Raw genomic sequence first — 23,340 nt, 5'->3', positions numbered from 1 at the left:
TCAGGCAGCAGGCAAAAATGCTCTGCGCAGAACATGAAGAGTCGGAAGAAATGAGCTTCAGGACAAGTTGATGGGAGATTCTTGAACGTTTTCATCTCACCCCACATCTTTGCCACTGATCACACTATTATTTAATCAGTGAGTCATTAGAATGTGGAAGAGATGTATCGGTGAAACAAGGAGGGTGTGAATAATCAGACCTGCGGGCCTCGGGGGTTAACGCAGCAACAGCAACCCAATTCCCCCTTTAGCTAATTTTAAGAATGTTTGATAGATATCCTAAGATGAGGCTCTAATGGAAAATGCATTAACCTTAACAGTGAGGCTCCTACCCTGCTCATTCGTCTCTCTCATTTTTCATTCCTGTACTGGCAAAGTGTCCATCAGTAAGGCAACACCGCGTCTTCATTCCTTCTCCCAAAGTGAAAGATTTCCATTGCCTCCTAGAGGTTAAAGGTAAAGGGACCCCTGACCATTAGGTCCAGTCGTGACCGACTCTGGGGTTGCGGCGCTCATCTCGCTTTATTGGCCGAGGGAGCCGGTGTACAGCTTCCGGGTCATGTGGCCAGCATGACTAAGCCGCTTCTGGCGAAGCAGAGCAGGGCACGGAAACGCCGTTAACCTTCCCACCGGAGCGGTACCTATTTATCTACTTGCACTTTGATGTGCTGTCGAACTGCAAGGTTGGCAGGAGCAGGGACCGAGCAATGGGAGCTCACCCTGTCGTGGGGATTCAAACTGCTGACCTTCTGATCAGCAAGTCCTAGGCTCTGCGGTTTAACCCACAGCGCTACCCGCGTCCCTTGGGGGCCAGCAAATGTTGGGCCTGTCTCCTCTTTAAGGGACACCATTCACGACAGCTACCCTGTTTTTCTGGGGCTTGGGGGTGCCCAGGGCAAGCGGCAATGACTTCCAGAGACTCTTCCGGCTCAGCGCAAGGCAAAGAGGTTCACGGGACCTTGGCCAGTTCCCGAAGGTACCCTTGTTGGCTGACTTGCGCAAGATGGGGACAAAGATGGCAGGGCTCTCTTTCAAGTAGCTGCTGCCTCCACAAATTGAATTTAATTCTAAATTATATTCCGGAAATGTGGGAGATTACAAGGGGTCAGAAAAATTGGATGTACCGTGCTATATTAGAAGCAAAAAAACTTGTTCTGATGAATTGGAAGAGCCGCAAAAAGATTCCATTGAGCACATGGATTGATAATATGGACAGATTAGCTACATACGAACGAAATGCATGTCGACGCAAATTAAGAATGGATAAGTATGAAGAAATCTGGAAGGAATATTTAAGCGATAAGGCGGATAGTGGGGGGAAGTGGGGGGGGAGAAAGAGGTGGGAAAATATTGTTTAAAAGGTGTAGTCATAGGTATATCAGTGTATTCAAATCTGAATTGTCAAATTGTGTTATTAGTGTCGTTCTGGTTTTTGTTGTATGTGTCTTTTGTGGTTGTTGTTTGTATTGAAAAATGATTAAATATATTTTTTTAAAAAGTAGCTGCTGCCCCTTGGGAGAGCCATGAGCAGTTTTTCCGGGGCCTGTAGCCTATTCTGCATTCGTTTGCTCCTGTGCGGTAGGAGAGCCTGCAAGGTTGTCATCCTCAGACAAGGGCGAGAATGCCCACCGTCAAGCCAGAACAATGTCGAATGGGGTGCTATGGGCTCCCCATCATCTGAGGATACCTTCGCTTTTCTCCATGCAATCAGTGGCTCACATCGAGATTTGAGAGATCTCAGAGTTGGACTTGAAGCTGCAAAGCTTCAGCTGTTCCCTTGGAGTCTCCAAGGGGTAAAATCGGGGACCCTTGGATGTGCTTTGAAAGGGCTGGAGGAGGATATGTCAAGGTGATGCAGCGTGCAGAATCAAAAATTAAATGCAAAAGGGATCCCGAGACACATTTCATTAATATTGTAGAACAACAGAACAGAGCGGCCTCTTTGCCCTCAGCCTCAACTCTTGTCTCTGCCTGGATCTCTCTTTCCATATATTTAGTGCTCAGTGCAGTTCACTTCCTTTCTCCCTTGCTGGGCTCCCCAGGCAAACAAACCAACTGGTTGTTGGGTGCTTTGCCTTTACCAGTTAGCCATGCCTACAGCTGTAGTCATTTTATCTGATCATCCTGGGGGAAAGGGGCTTAGCTACCTGGGGCAAAGTTAAGGGGAGATCTAGCCCCCTCTTTGCCTCATCTTTTGGGGTCTATGGAGGGCATTAGATCTCAGGGGTGAAGGTCCCAAATCAAGAGGGCTTATTGATTTGAGAGCTTTTGTTATTTGCTCTGCTCCATGACCTGCCAGGTGAAACAGTTCCTTATTGATATAGTGTCTGATTGTCCATCTGTCTGTCCGTCTGTCTTTCTCTCTCTCTCTCTTTTAAAAATGATTTTATTTATGATTTTCAATTTCATACATTTCAATAATGTTATAATCGTTTTAGCATTTCAAAACTCCCTTCCCCCTCTTTCTGCGGTTCCTTCAGTTTATTTTTAATATTTTCTGCATATCCAAATTCACTTAATTTTATCATTTATTCATCTGCTTTAAATATATACTCTTATAAAACTGTAGATTATTACAATAATCCTGCCAATGTTTACAGTTTATTTGCAAATATTTGATAAACCATTTCCATTCTTTTATAAGGAGTTTGTTATCTTGATTTCTTATTTTTCCGGTAAGTTTCGCCTTTTCTGCATATTCCGTAAGTGTTTGTATCCGTTCTTCTTTTGCTGGGACTTCTTCTTTTCCATTTTTTTGGGGGCAAGTAACATTCTTGCTGCCGTGGTTGCATACACAAATAAATTCCCATACGGTCTGGGTCGTTCTGTCCCTATAATTCCCAGGTCTGGTGTCTCTCTTATTATATGCAATTTCTTTCTTTCCACCCACCCTTTCCCCAATGCTCAGGATGAAAGTGTGGTTGTACCTGCTGGGAGGTGTTGCCCACAATGCACTCTGAAATCCTGCTCTGCACCTGGGAGAGCATATGAGGTAAGGAAACCCTTTGATGAAGGCAGGCAGGAATCGACTTGGCATGGGCTGCATATGACACATTTCTGCTCCTCTCCCGGCACTCGAGGCTTTTGCCGGCGTGAACGACTTCTTTCCCCACTTTCTTCTTCTTCTCCTTTTTACAACCTGCTGCTTTTCTTCTTCCTGGGAAGCCTGACGAAATGAAGGGGATTAAGAAGTAGAAAGGAATGTGCTGGCGAGAGACAACTCAGTTCACAGGCCAGTGTAGATAAGGCCGTTCCTGCTAACATAGTTTGAAAAGTGGTGTGCAGAGAGGAGGGCGAGGGCGGGTGGGAGATAACAGGCTCTGGCGATCCAGGACAGAGCTTTGCAATTTTTTTTTATTTTCAAAAAATCAGGAATGCATTTGATGCGTTACAGAGTTATGCGAGCAGGGCATGCGACGAAACATAGCGCACTTGGTAGAGCACCAGGCTCTTCATATCAGGGTCGTGGGCTTGAACCTTGAGTTGGGTGAAAGATTCCTGCATTCATAGAATTGGAAGGGACCCCAAGGGTCATCTAGTCCAACCCCCTGCAATGCAGGAATCGCAGCTAAAGCATCCTGTCATATGGCACTGGTGGTTGCTCGTGAGTAACCAGGCAGGACTCCGACCTGTCTTTTACAGGTTTTATTTTGGTGCAAAAAGAAGAAGAAGAAGAGAATCTGGGGAACCGGGTTCGCATCTCCGCTCCTCCACATGCAGCTGCTGGGTGACCTTGGGCCAGTCACACTTCTTTGAAGTCTCTCAGCCCCACTCACCTCACAGAGTGTTTGTTGTGGGGGAGGAAGGGAAAGGAGAATGTTAGCCGCTTTGAGACTCCTTAAAGGGAGTGAAAGGCGGGATATCAAATCCAAACTCTTCTTCTAGGACCAATCAGAATGCTGCATTTTGGATCCTATTGTTCTAGGACCAATCAGACTGCTGCATTTTGGATCCTATTGTTCTGGGACCAATCAGACTGCTGCCTTTTGGATCCTATTCAACTCAGTACATAACAATCACCCTCCTCTGCACATGTTCCAGGGGCTTGGACTAGATGACCCTCACGGTCTCTTCCCTACAGTTCTATTATTCTATGTGTGCCTGCTCAGGATACTCTATTTGTTTCCTCCTACCGCCCCGTTTTTCATTTTTCTCCTCCCAACAGCCAGCCACCATTTTGTGGATGCCCAGTCTTCATCAGGCTATTTTCTGGTGTTCTCCACCCCATGTGGACACCAGCGGTTAACCTGAATGGAGTACTTACGTTTATTTCTGTTGCACAGCACGGCGAGCAGTGGCAGAAAGATGCCTGCACAACCTGCGTCTGCGACAGAGGGGAGCCCAGGTGTCTGAGGCAGACCTGCACACCTGTCACCTGCGAGAAGGTAATTCCCGAGCTTGGAATCCTGGGAGAATCCAGGCAGTTTGCTGTTCTCTCTTTTCACGAGGCATCTGAATTGCCTGTTCCTAGGGGGAGAGCAAAATACAGCGTCCTGGAGTTTGCTGCGAGGAATGCGTCTCCTCCAAGGGGAGCTGCGTCCATGACGGCGTCGTAAGGTACCACGACGAGATGTGGAACGGTACCGGGTGCGAGTTCTGCATGTGTGACGGAGGGCGAGTCTCTTGCTGGCACGGAGGGTGTGCCAAGGTGGAGTGTGCCCCGGTAAGAAAATGACCGCATTTTGAGCAACCTTATCTATCTGGTTCTATTATTTATTTCCATAGAAGATTCCCAGAAACACCAACTAAAAACTAAAAAAACCCAACAGGAAAAGCAGAAATGAAAGCTGGGAATCTGGGGATTGTGTTTTATTTGTTTTGTTTTTGTTTAGATAACACCATTATAAATTCTATTTTCAGTTTTCAATAATTTACGAATACACATCTTAAAGTCTCATATTTCCAATATCAATACATATCAGACTTCCCTCCCACACTTTTGCGGCTTCTTCTCTTGTTTAAATTTTTAACACTGGATTTTCCACTTCATTCCATTTTTGAACTGTTCTACAATTAATCTTGCTAGTACTTTTAACTGCTTGATTTAAGTAGACCCTACCAATGCACCTAGTTGCATACCATGATTTTTCAAATATTCCACAAATATTCCCCGACTATTGTTTATTTGGGTTGGGTACCAGGGACTGACAGGATGCTGACGAGTGTGCACTGTGGGGAAGAGGTGTTGGAGTCTGGCTCTGGAGAGGGAGTCACTGATTTGTGGGGAACTTGTGGACAAGATCCACACCCCCGGATTCCTTTAACGGAATACCCTTAAGCTTGGAGGGGCAGGTGATGGCCACGCCTCCATGGGCCACACCTCCACACCTCCCCTCCCCCATCACAAGGTCAAACAATGCCTAACTGCCACAAGAGCCCAAAGGCTCACTGCCAAATACCCTCACACCTGTAACCAATGCCTCAAGCCCTCTGCAATATCGGCCAACCAAAAGAGATAAACAACTATCTGGCATTTAGAAGACATCTGAAGGCAGCCCTGCAGGGAAGTTTTTAATGTGTGACATTTTAATGTATTTTTAATGTTGGAAGCCTCCCAGAGTGGCTGGGGAAACCCAGCCAGATGGGTAGGGTGCAAATAAATTATTATTATTATTATTATTATTATTATTATTATTATTATTATTAGTGTTATCTTTGACAATAAAAAGTTAAGTATCTGCCGTGTTCTCTCGACAGTGGGACTGCCCACTTTCTCCCCCCTCCTGCCACAGATGCCCACATACCCAACCCTGGCAGCTTACGGGGCAGCTGTGCACAAGAGCTATGGGGTCCCAGCCCTAGCTGCAGTTGCTCCTGACATCTGGGCAGGGGGTCCATACCCTCTTGCCAGCTTTCTTGCCCCCGCTTCATGATAAGCCGAATAAGTGACGCTAGATAGTCTGTGTGTGTGTGTGTGTGTGTGTGTGTGTAAGGATTCACAGCATCAATTATGCAAAGTAAGAGACATTTCGCAAATTTGCATTATTTACAGGGGCAGCCGAACTCGGCTCTGTTGGATGTGGAATTTGGATTAACTTTAGATGGATAGCTATGTATTTTTTAGTCCAGAGTGCACACTCCGCGGCTTATTATCAGTGATGTATTCTAGCTCAGCAGCCCCCAGAGGTGTCATTGGTGCCATTCCACCGAAATATTTTATAAAGTCGGCAACAAAAGCAGCAGGTATCTCCTCTCTCCCTTTCTGCCTGCTTTCAAAACCCTCCCAAATCTTCCCAGCTAGTTCTGTATTTAGGACATTTGCATCAGTAAACCGGAGCTAAATTGAAGCCAGGTCTCCGCGGGTTTCATCCTTCGTTGGGGAAGAATTAACTTTTCTGGTCACATAACTCTATTTAAGCTGCAACGAGGCCACTGGCGTAGGCAGGGCAGGTAGGCAGGGACAGGATTATGGAGACTATGCAAGAAAAGAAATTCATTTCACACGCTTCCAGCAAACTGGTTGGGATGAGCCTATCGACAAGCAGCGAGTTTCAGGTGGCTGTCTCTCAAGTTCTCCGACAAATGTGGGCTTGCATTTATTTATTTATTACCAGATGACTGGGAGAAGGGTGAAGTTTGTTGGCAGGCATCGTACTGCCCGGAAAATCCCACAATTCTCTCTTGCTTGCTCCCGCCTCAGCTCTGCTGTTCTGAGAGAGAGAGAGAGCAATATCCTAGGCATTCTGGGATATTTTTAAAAGGGTGCCACTGTGGGCGTTTAAGATCTTTTCCTCAGCAGGGGCTTCTGTTTCTTTTCGAGGCTCGGGTTCATACGCCTGTTCCCTCACAATGAACAGCTGCGTTTGAGAAGCGGCGACAGCGCATTGTGTTGGATGAGCAGCGCTAATGTGAACCATTCAAGGTTCATATTTCCACAGTAGCTTTGTATAAAAGGAGTTCAGGCCCAACTAATAATAATAATAATAATAATTAATAAATAATAACAACTACCATATTTTTTCGTGTATAAGACGCCCCCATGTATAAGACGACTCCTATTTTTTAAAACTCAAAATTAAGACCGCTTCCACCAATCACTCACCCACCTGCCCGCCACTGCCAATCACACACCTCGCTGCAGCCGCCAATTGTCTGCTCGCTTGCCACCACCAACAGCCCACCCACCCTCTTACCACAGCCGCCAATCACCTGCCCAACTGCCGCAGCCACAGCCAATCGCCAGCAGCCCTTGCCGCAGCCACCAATCACCTGCCCAATTGCCACTGCCAGTCTCCTGTTTGCTGCTGTCATTAATCGCACATCACCCCTCTGCATTCTCTATCTGTGTATAAGATGACACCCAGTTTTTGCCTTTTTATAAAGCGAAAAGCATCGTCTTACACACAGAAAAATACAGTACGCTGCCCATCTGACTGGGTTGCCCCAGCCACTTTGGATGGCTTCCAACATAATATACAGAACCGCAACAGCAACAGCAACACAACAGAACATCACAGATTAAAAGCATCCTGATATAGGGCTGCCTTCAGATGTCATCTAAAAGTCAAATAGCTGTTTATCTGTTTCACATCTGATGGGAGGGCGTTCCACAGGGCGGGCACCGCTACCGAGAAGGCCCTCGGCCTGGTTCCCTCTAAGCTCACTTCTCACAGTGAGGGAACTGTCACAAGGTCCTCGGAGCTGGACCTTAGTGGATGGTGGTACGGAGCTGGACCTTAGTGGATTCTTAGTACTTGCCGTACTAAGAATCGCTTTTACAGAATTACGATTCCAATCGATGCCCTCGGCAGTGGTAGATGGTTGGTACAGCAAAGTACAGTACAAGGAGAGACTGTCTGTGGGCAACCTTGTGTAGAGGACCTATACCACTATTTATTGCAATGCCCGCTATATATGGAACCAAGAGACCGATTTATAAAACCCCTGAGTAGGGCTTAGCTGAATGCCACCCCAGGTCTGATCCTGCAGGACTGCTCTTAAGAGGGTCTCCACCCAACAGAACGGGAGGCCACAATGTTCTGAGGAGAAAACGTTAGAGAACAAGTGCTTTCTTTCTTCATTTTTTCCTTTTCAGAACATAGTGTCGCCACGGGGATCACACGAGGCGCAAACTATTGTGTAGACCTTTGAAGAGGCTTTCATTTCAACAGCCTCGCTGCCACCACTGTGGCCCCTGGCGTTGCATTGTAAGCTGGGCAGCGAAAAATGAGACCGTTATCTTAAACAATCCTCCCCAGCTCTGAATCTTGGCAGGCGGGCGGGCATTTTTTGGCAGGAAGGACCCCACCCCATACATATTTGCCCTTGCTTTTTATATGAAGTGGGCTCTTGTGCGTGCTGGGGAAGGTAACAGCACCAACCGGGAATGTTAACAATATGTACTGTGACAAGGGCTCTTTCCACACCGCATAATTTTGCAACAGATGTATAAATAGTTTAACCTCCCTTTCCTAGAAGCGCACTTCCCAGAGGTGATCAAACATTGATCAAAGCTTTCCCCGTGAAGGGTCAACGAAATGTTGCCTTCAGAGAAACCATAGATTCATAGATTTTTACAGTTGGAAGGGAGCCAGGGGTCATCTAGTCCAACCCCTTGCAATGCCAGGATCTCAGCTAAAGCATCTATGACACATGGCCACCCAACCGCTGCTTAAAAACCTCCAAGGAACGAGAGTCCATTGTCTCCCAAGGAAGTCTGTTCCACTGCCAAACAGCTCCTGCTGTCAGAAAGCTTTTTCTGAATGTATAGTTGGAATCTCTTTTCTTGCAACTTGAAGCCATCGGTTAAAGTCCTACCCTTCCAGTCATTTTTGCCATTTCGGCACAAGCCATCAACTTAATCTGCCATTCTTCTCTGGTCGGGACTTTATCTTCTTTCCATCTCTGGGTCAATAACATCTGCTCAGCGGTGGTCGCATGTATAAAGAATATTTTCTGCTCCATTGGGATTTCGGCACCTAGAATATGACTGCATTTTTATATGCATTGTGAAGATGACTTTTGTGGGATACAGCTAGCGCACATGGCTGAGAATTTAGATTCAGTCATGGATACACACATATATCTGCCCATCGATATATCCACTGAGCCTGTGTGGTTTAGTGGTGAGAGTGTTGGATTAGGTGGGCTATAGATTTTGGGCATAACATCGAATTGGATAAAATTATGGAATGAAAGTATAAAATTTATGTCATGTATGGCTCTGAAAGAAAATTTAATGAAGATGATTTATAGGTGACATTTAACACCGACAAAATTGGCAAAAATGTATAGGATGAGGGATAAAAAATGTTGGAAGTGCAAAGAGGTGGATGGTGAATATTATCACATGTGGTGGATTTGTGATAAAGTTAAGACATTTTGGGAGTCGATTTACAATGAACTTAAGAAAATATTGAAATATACTTTCCCTAAAAAGCCAGAGGCTTTTTTTGCTTGGCCTGATGGGAAAGGAGATTAAGACAAAAGATCAAAGATATTCATGTATGCCACAGCTGCGGCAAGGACTTTGTTGGCCCCAAACTGGAAATCACAAGAAGTTCCTACCATTGTGGAGTGGCAGACGAAAATGATGGACTATGCGGAGTTAGCCAAACTGACTGGCAGGATTCAGGATCTGGACGATCAAAGACTCCGGAAAAATTGGAGTAAATTTATTGTGTATTTAAAGGACAACTGTAAAAACTTAAAGACACTAGCAGGATTGAAGTAACTTCTACAATGTGGACAGGATGATTAGGTGTAAAAAGATAAAATACGTGACAGGATGTGATAAGGGATACCAACTGAAGGGAGGGAGGGAAGTCACAAGCTCGGTAGAGCATAAGGTTTATAGGTTGATTAATGTAGTGTAAGAATGAATGTGTAAAGAAAATAATAAAAATTTATTGGGAGAAAAAGAGAGAGTGTCAGATTAGGAACTGGGAGACCCGGGTTCAAATCCCCCCACATCGGTGAAAATCACTGGGTAACCTTGGGCCAGCTACCTTCTCCCAGCCTAACCTACATCACAGGGTTGTTGTAAGGAGAAACTGAGAAGCAAGAGAGCCATGTTCATTACCTTTATCTCCTTGGCCTGACCCGGGAGACCTGGGCTCGAGTCCCCGTTTGCCTTTGCGGCTCAGTGGCAATCATGCAGTTTGCGCTCTCTCAGCAGCCTAAAATGTACCTGGCCTACCTCACAGGGGGGGGGGTTGTGAGGCTAAAAAGGGACCATTGCCCTACCCAGCACTCTTGAGCTCTTTGGAGGAAACTTTTGCGATGGACAACAAAGTAATCAAGCAAGCTGATTGTGATAGCCATGCGGGCTGGATTCAATCCATGAAACTGGATCCCCCTTTTGATCCCTTGCCAGTTTTGTGGCATTTGGACTGGGAGCTTGCGGGAATTGTTCTGCAGCCACAAAGGTATTTAAGCACACATATCTTTTGGGAGAGAACCAAGAGTGATGGAATGAGCTCCAGGAGTGATAAAGGGAAATAGGATCTTAAAGACTGCATTCCAGTTCAAAAAAAGTTCGGGCTCCCACTGTCTTCTTTCAGCATTGTATTTTTTTTTTTTTTAAAATGCTAATTCTGGGTATCATGCTGCGGCTGCCTCTTTCTCCACAGGGTGAAGAATTAGTTCATTTAGAAGGCAAGTGCTGTCCTGAATGTATTTCCAGAGGCAGGCCCTGTGTACACCAAGGGCGTACCAAATATGTAAGTAGCCTGAAAACTTGGGGCACATAGAACTGTTTGGGTGATGGATTGAAGAATGATATTCACCCAAATGGGAGCCATCAGTGTAGAATCACAGGCTATGTAACCTGAGCCCTGTAGGTTTATACCTTGCACATATCTACTTAGCTGAAAGATGCGTTTCTGCATCCTAGGAATCTGTTGTTATTTTTTTTTTTTAAAAAAGCAATATTCTAGCACTTAAGCTAGTGAGTGCTGGAAAGTATACAGTCATACCTCATGTTACGTTTGCTTCAGGTTGAGCATTTTCAGGTTGCGTCCCGCGGTGACCCAGAAGTAACGGAACAGGTTACTTTTGGGTTTTGCCGCTCGCGCATGCGCAGACGCGCAAAATGATGTCATGCATATGCGCAGAAGCGGCGAATCGCGACCTGCGCGTGCGCAGACGCGGGTTGTGTTCTGTTCAGGTTGTGAACGGGCCTCCGGAACAGATCCCGTTTGCAACCAGAGGTACCACTGTACAAACTTTGCTTGTTGACACATCTGAAACGAGAGGAGGAACAGAATGGGGTGCCTAACTAGCATGATTCACAGCTTCTGTGGTCCTTTGCCCTTTTGAACGATCCGTTCTATGTGCAACTAACCTGGCAGTAAACCCCACTGACTGCCGTGGGGCAACTTTAGAGCAAAAGTGCATAGGAAGGTATTGTAACTTTGCTCTGGAGAACTCACAGGGAGCCATTGCATACCAGGCTAGCCCTTGTCTGCAGTGAGAGTCAAGCCAGCTCTTGTCTCAATTGCCCAGGATCTGTTTCTTGGCCATGCTTCAGTGTGCTGGGATGTTGGGAACTGGCTGTGTCTATCAATCAGTCCTGAGGTTCTTGCCCCATTCCTCTGTAATGAGAGACATTCCAGGAGCCTTTCGCTCCGGTTTTTAGTTTCCTCTGGGTGAAAGGGCATTGGAAACTGGAGCTAAGCAGAGAACTCTCAGTTTTCCTGAGAAAATTTCTGAGGTTTTTCTTGCTCCCCTAGAAGTAGGCCAATGTGCAGAATTCCCCCCTCCCAATATTCTCCACCATTTTTTTGGCGACACCTGCCATTTCCTCACTGCAATGAATGTATCCCTGGAATGATGCTAGATCCTTGACCTGCACCACAAACTAGATTTAATGAACACTCATATCCAAGTGCTTTGTAAATTGATAGGCATAGTCTTTTATATGCTAAACTTTTATGCTTTTCCACATTTGTTTAATGCCCCTACACCTTCTTTTAGCTTCTTATCTTTTATATGTACCTTCTGTTTTAATAATTTTAGCTTTCCAAAGCATTTCACAGACTTTAAATGATTGTATCCCCACCTACTTATGCTGGTCTATGACCGTAATAAAATTTTGATTGATTGAAGATAGAACCATGGCCTGATGGAGGATACAAAATGGTAGGCAGGCTGCTAACAGCTTGCAGCCAAAACAGCAATCAATAGACACGTTAGGAACAAATAAGCATGCTGGGCTACTACCATGATTAATTGTGAGTGCCACCCTGAGAGACTATTGATTTTTCCTGCACTTCAACTAGTCTATCATGTTTTGTCAGGCGTCCTGGACTGTCAATCAGGTGATGATTGCTGCCCAATGCCACCCATCTGACGGGGTTGCCCCAGCCACCCTAGACAAAAATCAAGATTGATCCACAGTAGCCAGGATTGCCAAATTCATAATATTATATATCACAGAAGTACCCAAAGGAAATTTATTCCAGCCCTTTGCCCAACAGCAAAACTATCCTGCTCACTTGCGGTCTGATCACAGTGTGTTTCAAGTCGAGAGAGAGAGAAAGAGAGAGAGAGGTTGCACAACAGAAAGGCACTTTCAGGATCCTTGGAAACAATCTTGAAATGTTCTCTGTCAATTGCCAGCTTTATTGGAATGGGATTACCTCATTCGATAATGTTTTACAGCACTCTTGCTCCCAAATGTTTAGCTGTTTTATCATAATTTGATGCGATCAGATTTTGAGGGCTTTCCTTATTCTGGCAATTGAATGATGATATTAGCTGCTACATTTGTACAATTGAATGGCTCCTAACAGTGTAATCAATACAGGCAGGGGGAAAAGATCAATGTTGTCTGAACTGTAACATCTAAGCCTGCATCAAAGCATTTGCCGGTGGAGCAAAGCATTCCCTTTCCAAGGCTAGTTTAGCCGTTTGTCAAGGAGTGGGGTGACGATTTTTATATCCAAAGGCATGGACATTTTATGCGCACATGTGTGGCCTCATTCACACCACACATTTAAAGCACAATGATGCTGCTTTAAACAGTCATGTCTTCCCCTAGCCCTCCTCTGGGAGCTGTAGTTTGCTAAGGGTGCTGAGAGCTGTGAGGAGACCCCCCATCCCTCTCTCAGAACTACAACTCCCAGAGTTCCCTGTGAAGAGGGGTTGACTGTGAAACCCCTTTGGGAGCTGCAGCTGTGTGGTTAGAAATCACCTTACTGTGCAAAGGTAAAATTGACAGTTGTTGCTCCATCAGGAGTCAGCAAACTTTTTCAGCAGGGGGCCAGTCCACTGTCCCTCAGACCTTGTTGGGGGGGGGGGCTGGACTATATTTTTTGGGGGGGAGTGAATGAATTCCTATGCCCCACAAATAACCCAGAGATGCATTTTAAATAAAATGACACATTCTACTCATGTAAAAACACGCTGATTCCTGGACCATCCGTGGGCCGGATTTAGAAGGCGATTGGGCCAGATCCGGCCCCCAGGTCTTAGTTTGCCTACCCATGCTCCATCCCCTTTTGGCTCTTGTTCCACTTACCACAAAATTTAATAAATAACACAGTGCTGAAAAGATGCAATAGGCTGTAGCTGTTATCGTCTTCTCATGCAGAGCGGAGAAAAATGGAAAGAGGGTCTGTGCCGCGAATGCGAGTGCCAGGATTCCGATGTGATTTGCTCCTCTCCGTCCTGTCCGACTTGCCCCACAGGCAGCGTGGCAGTTGCCGTGGCAGGACAATGCTGCCCTCCTTGTGAGCCAGGTATTTTTATGACCATTGAACTTTGTTTCTTTTCAAATGTCTCGCCCCTCCTTGTCCCTGAAGGCTCGGGCGCAGGTATCCTGTATTTGTTTAATCATTTGTCTTGTTCGTTTGAAGAGTCTTTGCCCTGCTCTTCAGCCGGAAAGGTGCCTTACAAAGATTCCAACACAAAAGGGTGTATGTGTGTGTGTGTGAAGACAGGCAAACTAATATCAGTGTACTGGATGAAGCAAAGATCACCAGTGTTGAAGCAATGATTCTTCAACATCAACTTCGTTGGACTGGTCATGTTGTGCCGATGCCTGATGATCGTCTTCCAAAGCAACTACTCTATTCCAAACTTAAAAATGGAAAGCGTATTGTTGGTGGTCAAACAAAAGAGGTTTAAAGACTCTCTCAAGGCAAATCTAAAAAAAATGTAGTATAAACACCGACAACTGGGAAAGACTGGCCTGCGAGCGCTCCAGTTGGAGAACAGCCTTTACCAAAGGTGTCATGGACTTTGAAGACACTCGAACTCAGGACGCAAGGGAGAAATGTGCTAAGAGGAGGGCACGCTTGGCAAATCCACACTGTGATCAACTCCTGTCCGGAAACCGATATCCCCACTCTGGAAGGCTGTGTGGATCCAGAATTAGCCTCCAGGGTCACTTACGGACTCACTGTTCAAACCGTGTTTATGGAAGACAATCTTACTTGGCTACGAGTGATCGCCGAAAAAGAAGAAGCGTATGAACTGTGGTTGTAATAACAACTGCAACAAATACTGCATATGTGCACATATATTTTTATTTCTTCATGCTTTTAATGTTTGATGTTTTCTTGTGTTTTTAACATTTTGTTGGGAGCCACCCAGAGTGGGTGGCATAATAATAATAATAATAATAATAATAATAATAATAATAATAGCATTTGTACTCCACTCTTCAGCCAGCAAAGCTCCCAAAGCAACTTTCATGAAATCAAAACAAGACACTCCCTACCCACAGGATTACATTCTAAGAAACAAACAAACAAACAAAAATAAAACACAAGGGACAAGGAGGGAAAGGGGGGGAATTCACAGACTCAGCCCCCAATTTCTAGCGGGTGGCGCTGTGGGTTAAACCACAGAGCCTTGGGCTTGCTGATCAGAAGGTTGCCGGTTCGAATCCCTGCGATGGGGTGAGCTCCCATTGCTTGGTCCCTGCTCCTACCAACCAACAATTCGAAAGCACATCAAAGTGCAAGTAGATAAATAGGTACCGCTCTGGCAGGAAGGTAAACGGCATTTCCGTGCACTGCTCTGGTTCGCCAGAAGCGGCTTAGTCATGCTGGCCACATGACCCGGAAGCTGTACGCCGGCTCCCTCGGCCAATAAAGCAAGATGAGCGCTGCAACCCCAGAGTCGGCCACAACTGGACCTAATGGTCAGGGGTCCCTTTACCTTTACCTTTATCCCCATCTCTCCCACTGATAAAATGGCTGCCCCCAAATGACAGTTGAGGGAGAAGAGGCCTGATAAAATCTTTGCCCTCTGACTTTTACACTCAACTATACTGAAACGGAGTCGCCTCTTCTTCACTAACAACAGGTCAGTGCCATGCGGATTGTGTGACCTGCTCACAGTCTTTTGACCTCTGCGACGTCTGCCATGACACAACCAAGCTGCTGCAGGCTGGGCGCTGTGTGGCCAGCTGTGGATCCGGGTATTATCAGGATGCTGGACTTTGCTTAGGTAATCTATTTATTATTTACAATACAGTCATACCTCAGGTTACATCCGCTTCAGGTTGCGTTTTTTTCGGATTGCGGACCGCCAAAACCTGGAAGTACTGGAACGGCTTACTTCTGAGTTTCGGCGGATGCACAGAAGCGCTAAATCACGCTTTGCACATGCACAGACGCACCAAATCACAACCCGCATGTGTGCAGATGCGCCACTGCAGATTGCGGACACTGCGGGTTGTGAATGCCCCTCCCACACGGATCACGTTCGCAACCCGAGCATCCACTGTATTTCAAATATTATACTTAGCTGCAGAAAAATAAAACATTTTCATGTTTTTTTATGCCTGTAACTCTCTGTGGGGTGCTTTTCTGGATAATGAAAAGCAGACTTATCAACTTTTCCCTACAAATAAAATAATGATTTAATAACCTTCCCTTCTTCCTCGCAGATGATTCCAGGTAAGGAAGGATGAATCTGTCAATTGTGGCTTCCCTTTGTCAGGAAAAAGGGTGCTAACAGCATGCCCAGAGTTGTGTTGACTTTCAAAGTTTGTCAGTGTGTGCTTTTCAACAAGAGGGATGCCTTTGTGGTTTTCAGTGGGTCAGAAACATCACAGAATCGTAGAATTGTAGAGTTGGAAGGGACCCAAGAGTCATCTAGTCCAACCCCCTGCAATGCAGGAATCTCAGCTAAAGCATCCCTGACAGATGGCCATCATGTTGTTTTTTCCCTCCCTTGCAACGTTCAACCTCCTCTTCCTCCCCCATTTCCTCTTCACGCACCACATACTGAGCCACCTTGAAGGAGCTCAGGTACTCATTCATGCCCTGAAGCTCAGCATCCTCCAGTACAACTCACTCACTCCTCCTTTGCAGCAACAACAGGAAGGTATCAAGTTACACTGAGTACACAACCTTGAGAACAGCGTAGGACATCCTGTCTCACGCTCAGTAAAATCAGAAACATCACATGATGTAAACAATGTGCTGCTATCACGCAGCTGGTGAGCTCTCACATCCAACATACCCAGCTCCCTCAACCATTCCTCATAAGGCTTGGTTTCCAGATCCTTGATCATCTTGGTTGCTTTCCACTGCATGCGTTCCATCTTGTCAATATCCTTCTTAAATTGTGGTCCAAAGAACTAGATAGAGGACTCACTCCATGTGCGGTCTGACCAACACCAAATAGACACTAGAACTCTGCTGATGCAACCAGGAATAGCGGCTGCAACACACTGTTGTCTCATGTTGAGCTTGTGATCTACTAAGACCCCTAAATCCTTTTCACATGTACTACTGGCAAACCATGGGACGCGGGTGGCACTGTGGTCTAAACCACTGTCCCTAAGACTTGCCGATCAGAAGGTCGGCGGTTCGAATCCCCACAACTGGGTGAGCTCCCGTTGCTCAGTCCCTGCTCTTGCCAACTTAGCAGTTCAAGAGCACAAAGTGCAAGTGGATAAATAGGTACCGCTCCGGCAGGAAGGTAAACGGCGTTTCCATGCGCTGCTCTGGTTCACCAGAAGCGGCTTAGTCATGCTGGCCACATGACCCGGAAGCTGTACGCCGGCTCCCTCAGCCAGTAAAGCGAGATGAGCGCCGCAACCCCAGTCATCCACAACTGGACCTAACAGTCGGGGGTCCCTTTACCTTTACTGGCAATCCAGGTGTTCCCCATCTTACATTTGTGCAGCTGGTTCTTCTTGCCTAAGTGCAGAACCTTGTATTTGTCCCTATTGAAATTCCCTTCATTAGTTTTGGCCCAGTTCTCCAATCTGTGAAGGCCATCTTGAATCCTGATTCTGTCTTCTGCAGCACTGGCTACCCCTCCTAGTTTGGTGTCATCTGCAAATTTGATGAGCATCCATCAGCTCATTTATCCAAGTTGTTCATAAAGTTGTTGAACGACACTGGGCCCGAGACAGAACCCTGTGGCACCCCTCTTGTCACTTTTCCCCAGGATGATGAGGAACCACTCATCATCATCCATAGCAGAGCCTTCTACCAAGATTACTGATACCCGTATAATGATTTAGATCCTTCATAAGCACCTGAAAGGCCACATCAAGGAGGGAGTGTTGTAGGCACTCAAAGGACCTGTTGATGGCATTTTACCATTGTACTTTTGAGAGTGTATTAACTTATAGTCTGTGTGTGTGGTTTGGGAGCTGCATGGTCAGGGGAAAAACAATGCTGTCCAGGGCTGTAAAGACTGCAGAGAGAATCATTGGGTGCACTCTTCCCACCTTGGACCAAATCTGTGCTTCCAGGTGCCATAAAAAGGCTGCAGAGATAGCGCAGGATAGTGCGCACGCCAGAAATGATCTCTTTCAGCTGGAAAGGGTTATAAAGACTAGGACTAGCCACCTGAGAAAATTTCTATCCAAATGCGATTTTAGTTTTAAATGCAGTGTAAGGTGTCTCTATGGGAGTCTATTGTATTTAAAAATGGGGTATCAGAGTTTTTAGGCGGCTAACCAGGTTGGGATAGCTAGGATAGCAGGCTTGTTGGTTTTTGAATGTCTTACGTATATTTCGTTGTTCTGTATGGGACAATGACAATAAAGATTATCGTATCGAGTGGAAGGGCAGTCTCCAAAGTGTGCAGATATGGCCCCAAGGCTACCAGTTGCAGATTCCTGTTCTGTAAGAAACTCTTCTTTCTTTCCTGTTTTGGCCAGCCTGCAAGAAGACATGCTCTAATTGCACTGACGGGTTTGTGTGTACAGCATGCAAAGATTCACTGCAGTTGAAGGATGGCCAGTGTGTGGCATCATGTGGTGAAGGATTCTTTCCAGGACCCCTCCAGTGCACAGGTAAGATAGATAGATACCCATGTTTGATGACATGAGTTGTTTGTGTATCCTCCTTGGTCTAGTAAGGACAGCCAATATGGCCCAACAATAGATAGCATGTTTGTTGTGGAGCTGGTCTCAAATGCCCCCTAATTTCTGAACGACTTTTTCTCTACTATATGTTTTGGAAAGTTGTTTTTCCTCTATGCATTTGGACACCTCTTACAATATTTCAGCCACAATGTGCATGATGGTTTCTGGAGATCAAGAAGTTTTCTGTCTGTTTTTGGATACAGTTGGGTGCCATTTTGAATCAAAATGGCGGACTGAACGTTAGAATTCTCAAGCAATGCTGAGTACAAGGCTGCTAGTATTTTATGTAAAAGAGATGCTTCATAACAATACAAAATAAAAATGTCAAACAGCAGCTGCTTTTATTAAACTGATACTAAAGAAAAGGTTGAAAAAACTAACAAGAACAATGGAATATTTTGTATCTCGGCTGCCAGTTGCCATAACTAAGTGGAAACGAAATAGATGAAGAATGTTAGGGTATATTGATACACACATAATTTTATTTGCAAACTGCCTTTCTACAGTTAAAACCATGCTCAGGGCAGCTTACAACATAAAAAAAATAGACAATTGCAAACATAACATAATAAAATATCAAAAAATACACAACCACATTGAAACAGTTTCCACGTAAATCATAATATCTAAAATAATGATACAAAAAAGTTAATAAAAGCAACACATGCACCCCAACAAAAAACCCTAAACAATACCCAGGCCATGCTAATGCATGCTAAGTCTGCAATCCTATGCTCATATACTTCCCTGGGAGTAAAACCCATTGGACTCAATGGTGCTTAATTCTGAGTACACCTGCACAGGATTACACTGTAAATTAAGCTCTGAACAGACCTTTTTAAATTAGTGGACCTGACTTACTCATGTTCATTAATTTCAATGGACTAACTTTGAGTAAATTGAATACCACCCATTGTGTACTGATCTAATAATAAGCACATTATTTCGTGATTGTTGAAATCAGCCTCAAGAAAAATTGTGTGTGTGTGTGTGAGAGAGAGAGATCGGTTGCTTTTTAGGTATTTTCCCAGTCTCATTTAAAAGGTCATATTTGGCCTAATTACCACATTGTTAACAATTGGCTCAAACTGCATTTTGCTGAGAAATCATATATGATGTGGGTAGAAAGCATTCTGCGAACAGAGCGCACTTGCGTAGGCTTGAAAAGGCATAACTCATTTTCTTTCCATGATCCAGGCGTCTTAGGAATTTAGAATGTGTTTTGGCAAAGGCTGACAGAGGGGAACAGGGGGAGACGAGGGCACAGAGGCAGTGAGCAGGGTCTGGGCAGGACATTTTGAGAGAAGTGGGAGCGAACATGAAACATTGGCAGCCAAGCCCAGCTCAACCAACCGCTTGTTGGATTGTTCTGATTTAATTTGAGCGGTTCAAACATGTCTACTTGGAAGAAAAGTCCACTGACTTCAGTGGGGCTTACTCTCAAGTAAGCTTGATTTCCCAGTCGCTGGGAAACCCTGGCTTAATTTAGGCCACAAATCAATTTTTTAAAAATGGTCACATTGTGAAAATCACAAGTACAGTCATACCTGCTTCAGGTTGAGTGTTTTCAGGTTACACTCCGTGGTGACCAGGAAGTAACGGAGCGTGTTACTTCCGGGTTTCACCACTCGTGCATGCGCAGACGCTCAAAATGACATTACGCGCATGCACAGTAGCGGCGAATCATGACACACGCAGACGCGCAGTCGTGGGTTACGCTCTACTCAGGATGCGAACAGGGCTCTGGAACGGATCCCGATCGCATCCAGAGGTACCACTGTAGAAGTGCTCTGTAGAAAGGAGAGCCACATTCCCCAAAATAACAGGGAGTTTTATAGTCATCATGCCGTTGTCTGACAGTGTCCTGCAAACCCTGATGTCCTTCCAGTGAAATAAAATAATAGATTCACTTCTGACCCCTCTGAACCATTTGCAACATGCTGCCTTTAATAATAGCACACTTTCAGCAGGCAATAGGACAGCAGGAGGTTCCCCTCTTGCTTCTAAGTGGTTCTCCATCTTTATGCAAGATGGAATTCTGAGTAGGAAGCAGCTGGCAATCTGCATGTTAATATGGTGGCTGCATGATGCCAGTACTTGCCAGCTGATTATGCCAAACACTGTCCGCCACCATTTTAGGACCAATGGATCTCTGTAATTTTCAGCCTCCAGAAGCTCTGGCTGGAGGATTGAAAGCTTGAGAGGCACTGTTTACATGCTGTGCATGTGTGGCTTGATAATTTGCAAATGGGTTACCAAATAGTTCTTACAACGGGGGTCAGAATTAGACAGCCCCTGGCCAAATCACGCATATGCACACACACTGAGACGGAAATGAGACCTGGAAGGAGTTTACATTGGCTGATACTTCGCAGGGTGGGAGCTGTGGTCTCCCAAATCCTTTTGAAAGTAGCCTTCCTGCAAAACTGGTTTAATAGCCAGGCTGCTACCGAAAGTCCTCTTCATGTTGTCGTTTTGCCTTGCGTGAGAAATGTGCTGCCTCTGGGTCCAAGGTTTTTAGAATCACAAGGTCTAGAAATTTATTGCATCTGGGGAGAGGAAGCTGGGATTTTCTAAAGATGGCATTCAATTAAAAAAAAAAGTCCCCACTTAGAATATGCACAGTGCACAAATCAATGTTCCTTTAGAATTTGCAAATATTGATGGCAAAATCTGAATTTTGCACTTGCCCAGCGAATTAATGGATGTGAGCGAAACACACATACAGTGGTACCTCGGGTTACGTACGCTTCAGGTTACATACGCTTCAGGTTACTGACTACGCTAACCCAGAAATAGTACCTCGGGTTAAGAACTTTGCTTCAGGCTGAGAACAGAAATCGTGCTCCGACGGTGCGGCAGCAGCAGGAGGCCCCATTAGCTAAAGTGGTGCTTCAGGTTAAGTACAGTTTCAGGTTAAGGATGGACCTCCGGAATGAATTAAGTGCCATATTTTTGCTCTACAAGATGCACCAGACCATAAGACACACCTAGTTTTTGGAGAAGGAAAACAAGAAAATTAATATTCTGAATCTCAAAGGCTAGAACAACAAGAAGGATCACTGCACAGCGAAAGCAGCGATCCCTCTTGCTGTTCTGGCTACTGGGATAGCTGCGCAGCCTACATTCGCTCCATAAGATGCACATACATTTCCCCTTACTTTTTAGGAGGGAAAAAGTGAGTCTTATGGAGCAAAAAATACGGTACTTAATCCGAGGTACCACTGTAGTCTTGCACTCGTAGATTGAAAAGGTGGTTTTTCCCATGTGGCTGAGCAGAGCAAGCTTTCCTTCTGGTCTATTCCTACTGAATTTTACATTTTCCCTCTTGCTCGGCTCTCTTCAGGGTCTCTTAATTGGCGAGGCCCCCCCCCCCCGCAGCCAAATATGGCTATTCGTTTCACCTTATTCCTGCTTTTGCAGCTCACTCGTCCTGCATTTCATCCGCATTTGCACTCATGCATGTCGGCAGGAGAAAGTTGCTGGGAAAATTTCTTCTCTCTTTTCCTCCGAGGAGTTTAAGCAATTTGTTTTAGTTCTGCCTGACTGCACTTTTCTGCATAAAAAGAAGAAGGGGGGGGGAGAACCCATGGAAGAAAGTGCTGGGTTTCAGAACTTGTTCATAACTCAGTAGGCTATCCACTTCCCTCACCACATGTGTGTTTTTGGCTTGAGGCATTAGCGGGAAGAAGACAGATTAAGCTGACATTAAGCCCCTCTCTGTACCCTCGTACAGAGTGTCTACAAATGGATAACTTCCCCAGCGATCACTTTTCTCTGATGCTCAGTGCTGAAACCTCGTGAGACGACGGCCATCCGTTAAGTCCCACGAGGTGGTGAAAAGAATTTTCCTAGCCATGCAGTCAGAAATCTGGGAAAGCGTCCGAGTGGTGAGATTCCTCTCCCAGCTTGGTCACTGCTTTCCCTTCTTCCAGTCGGTTCAGATAGTACCAGTGGTCTGACTCAGTAAAAAGCAGGTTTCCCACACGGTTACATGCGCACTGCAGTAATTTGCCACTTCATCATTTGATTTATTTATTTGGTTTTAAAAAATTTAAAATGTATACTGTCGTACCTTGGTTCTTGAACGCCTTGCGACTCGAACGTTTTGGCTCCCAAACGCCGCATACCCGGAAATGAGTGCTTCTGATTGAGTGCAGGAGGCTCCTGAAGCCACTCGGAAGCCGCACCTTGGTTTTTGAACATTTTCAGAAGTCGAACGAACTTCCAGAACCGATTCCGTTAGAGAGCCAAGGGTCATTTCTGAATAGTATTGTTACCCATGGGGGCTAGAACACTGATTGACACGCGTCTGATTGATGCGCACGCACAGTGCTGAACTCAGAAGTAACCCGAAAATGTCACTGAAAGGGTGGAACAGGGGTGGGGTGGAACTTTTTACAAGGGCTTGCAGGGGTCTGAAACGTAAGTCCTGCACAAAGCGACGAATGCCTGTACTTGTTCCTTGTTGTTGGGTCTGGATTCATTAGTCTTTTGTGGTTCTGTCTGCAGGGAGCCTGTTCTTTTTTGGGTTTTAACTCTAGGTTCATCATTACCCATGTGAACTCCCTCACCTAAGATTAATGACACTCAGCCAATATAATTGCGCGCACACGCACCCCCCCCCCCAAATGCAAAGGATGAGGCATGAGAGTGGGAGCAAGTCCGTGGGCAGCTAGAGGGCAATTTCTGATGGGAGAGGCAGGTTTGAGTCTGTGGGCATGTTCAGAGTTGAATGGGAGACCTGCCAGTTATTATCCATTTCCAACTTTTCTCTCCCTGTTTCGTCAAGAAGCAACCACGTTCCTTTAATCATTCCTTCCCCGCTCACCCCACGACATGCTTTCTTCCAGAATGAAGATCTGTGAGCAAACTAATTTGCTATGGCTCTTTCTTCCTTGACAGACACTTCTTTTAAAGAACGATAAATGCATTAAAAAGCGGAAATTGGAAATCTGTAAGGGACATTAACTGCACAATTAATGCCCGTTGGAACCATGGATGACAGGGGGAGTGGGTTAGGGCATGGGGAACTGCCTGTCTCAGAGGGCAGCTTT

The 23,340-nt window shown here is 45.5% G+C and overlaps 1 protein-coding gene across 1 annotated transcript in view; it reads left to right on the top strand.

The window, feature by feature from the left end:
• Window positions 1-23,340, top strand: part of FRAS1 (Fraser extracellular matrix complex subunit 1) — a 354,385-nt gene that overhangs the window by 155,352 nt on the left and 175,693 nt on the right. Inside the window, exons 7-13 of the mRNA XM_053404373.1 lie at window positions 2,909-2,992; window positions 4,284-4,385; window positions 4,472-4,663; window positions 10,572-10,661; window positions 13,535-13,682; window positions 15,256-15,399; window positions 18,077-18,211. Coding sequence (XP_053260348.1) covers window positions 2,909-2,992; window positions 4,284-4,385; window positions 4,472-4,663; window positions 10,572-10,661; window positions 13,535-13,682; window positions 15,256-15,399; window positions 18,077-18,211 — 895 coding nt within the window. The remainder of the gene's footprint in view (window positions 1-2,908; window positions 2,993-4,283; window positions 4,386-4,471; window positions 4,664-10,571; window positions 10,662-13,534; window positions 13,683-15,255; window positions 15,400-18,076; window positions 18,212-23,340) is intronic.

This window comes from Podarcis raffonei, chromosome 9, assembly GCF_027172205.1.
Source record: "Podarcis raffonei isolate rPodRaf1 chromosome 9, rPodRaf1.pri, whole genome shotgun sequence".
NCBI lineage: Eukaryota > Metazoa > Chordata > Lepidosauria > Squamata > Lacertidae > Podarcis > Podarcis raffonei.
The sequence above is the reverse complement of the archived record's forward strand: the minus strand, read 5'-3'. Positions and strand labels throughout refer to the sequence as shown.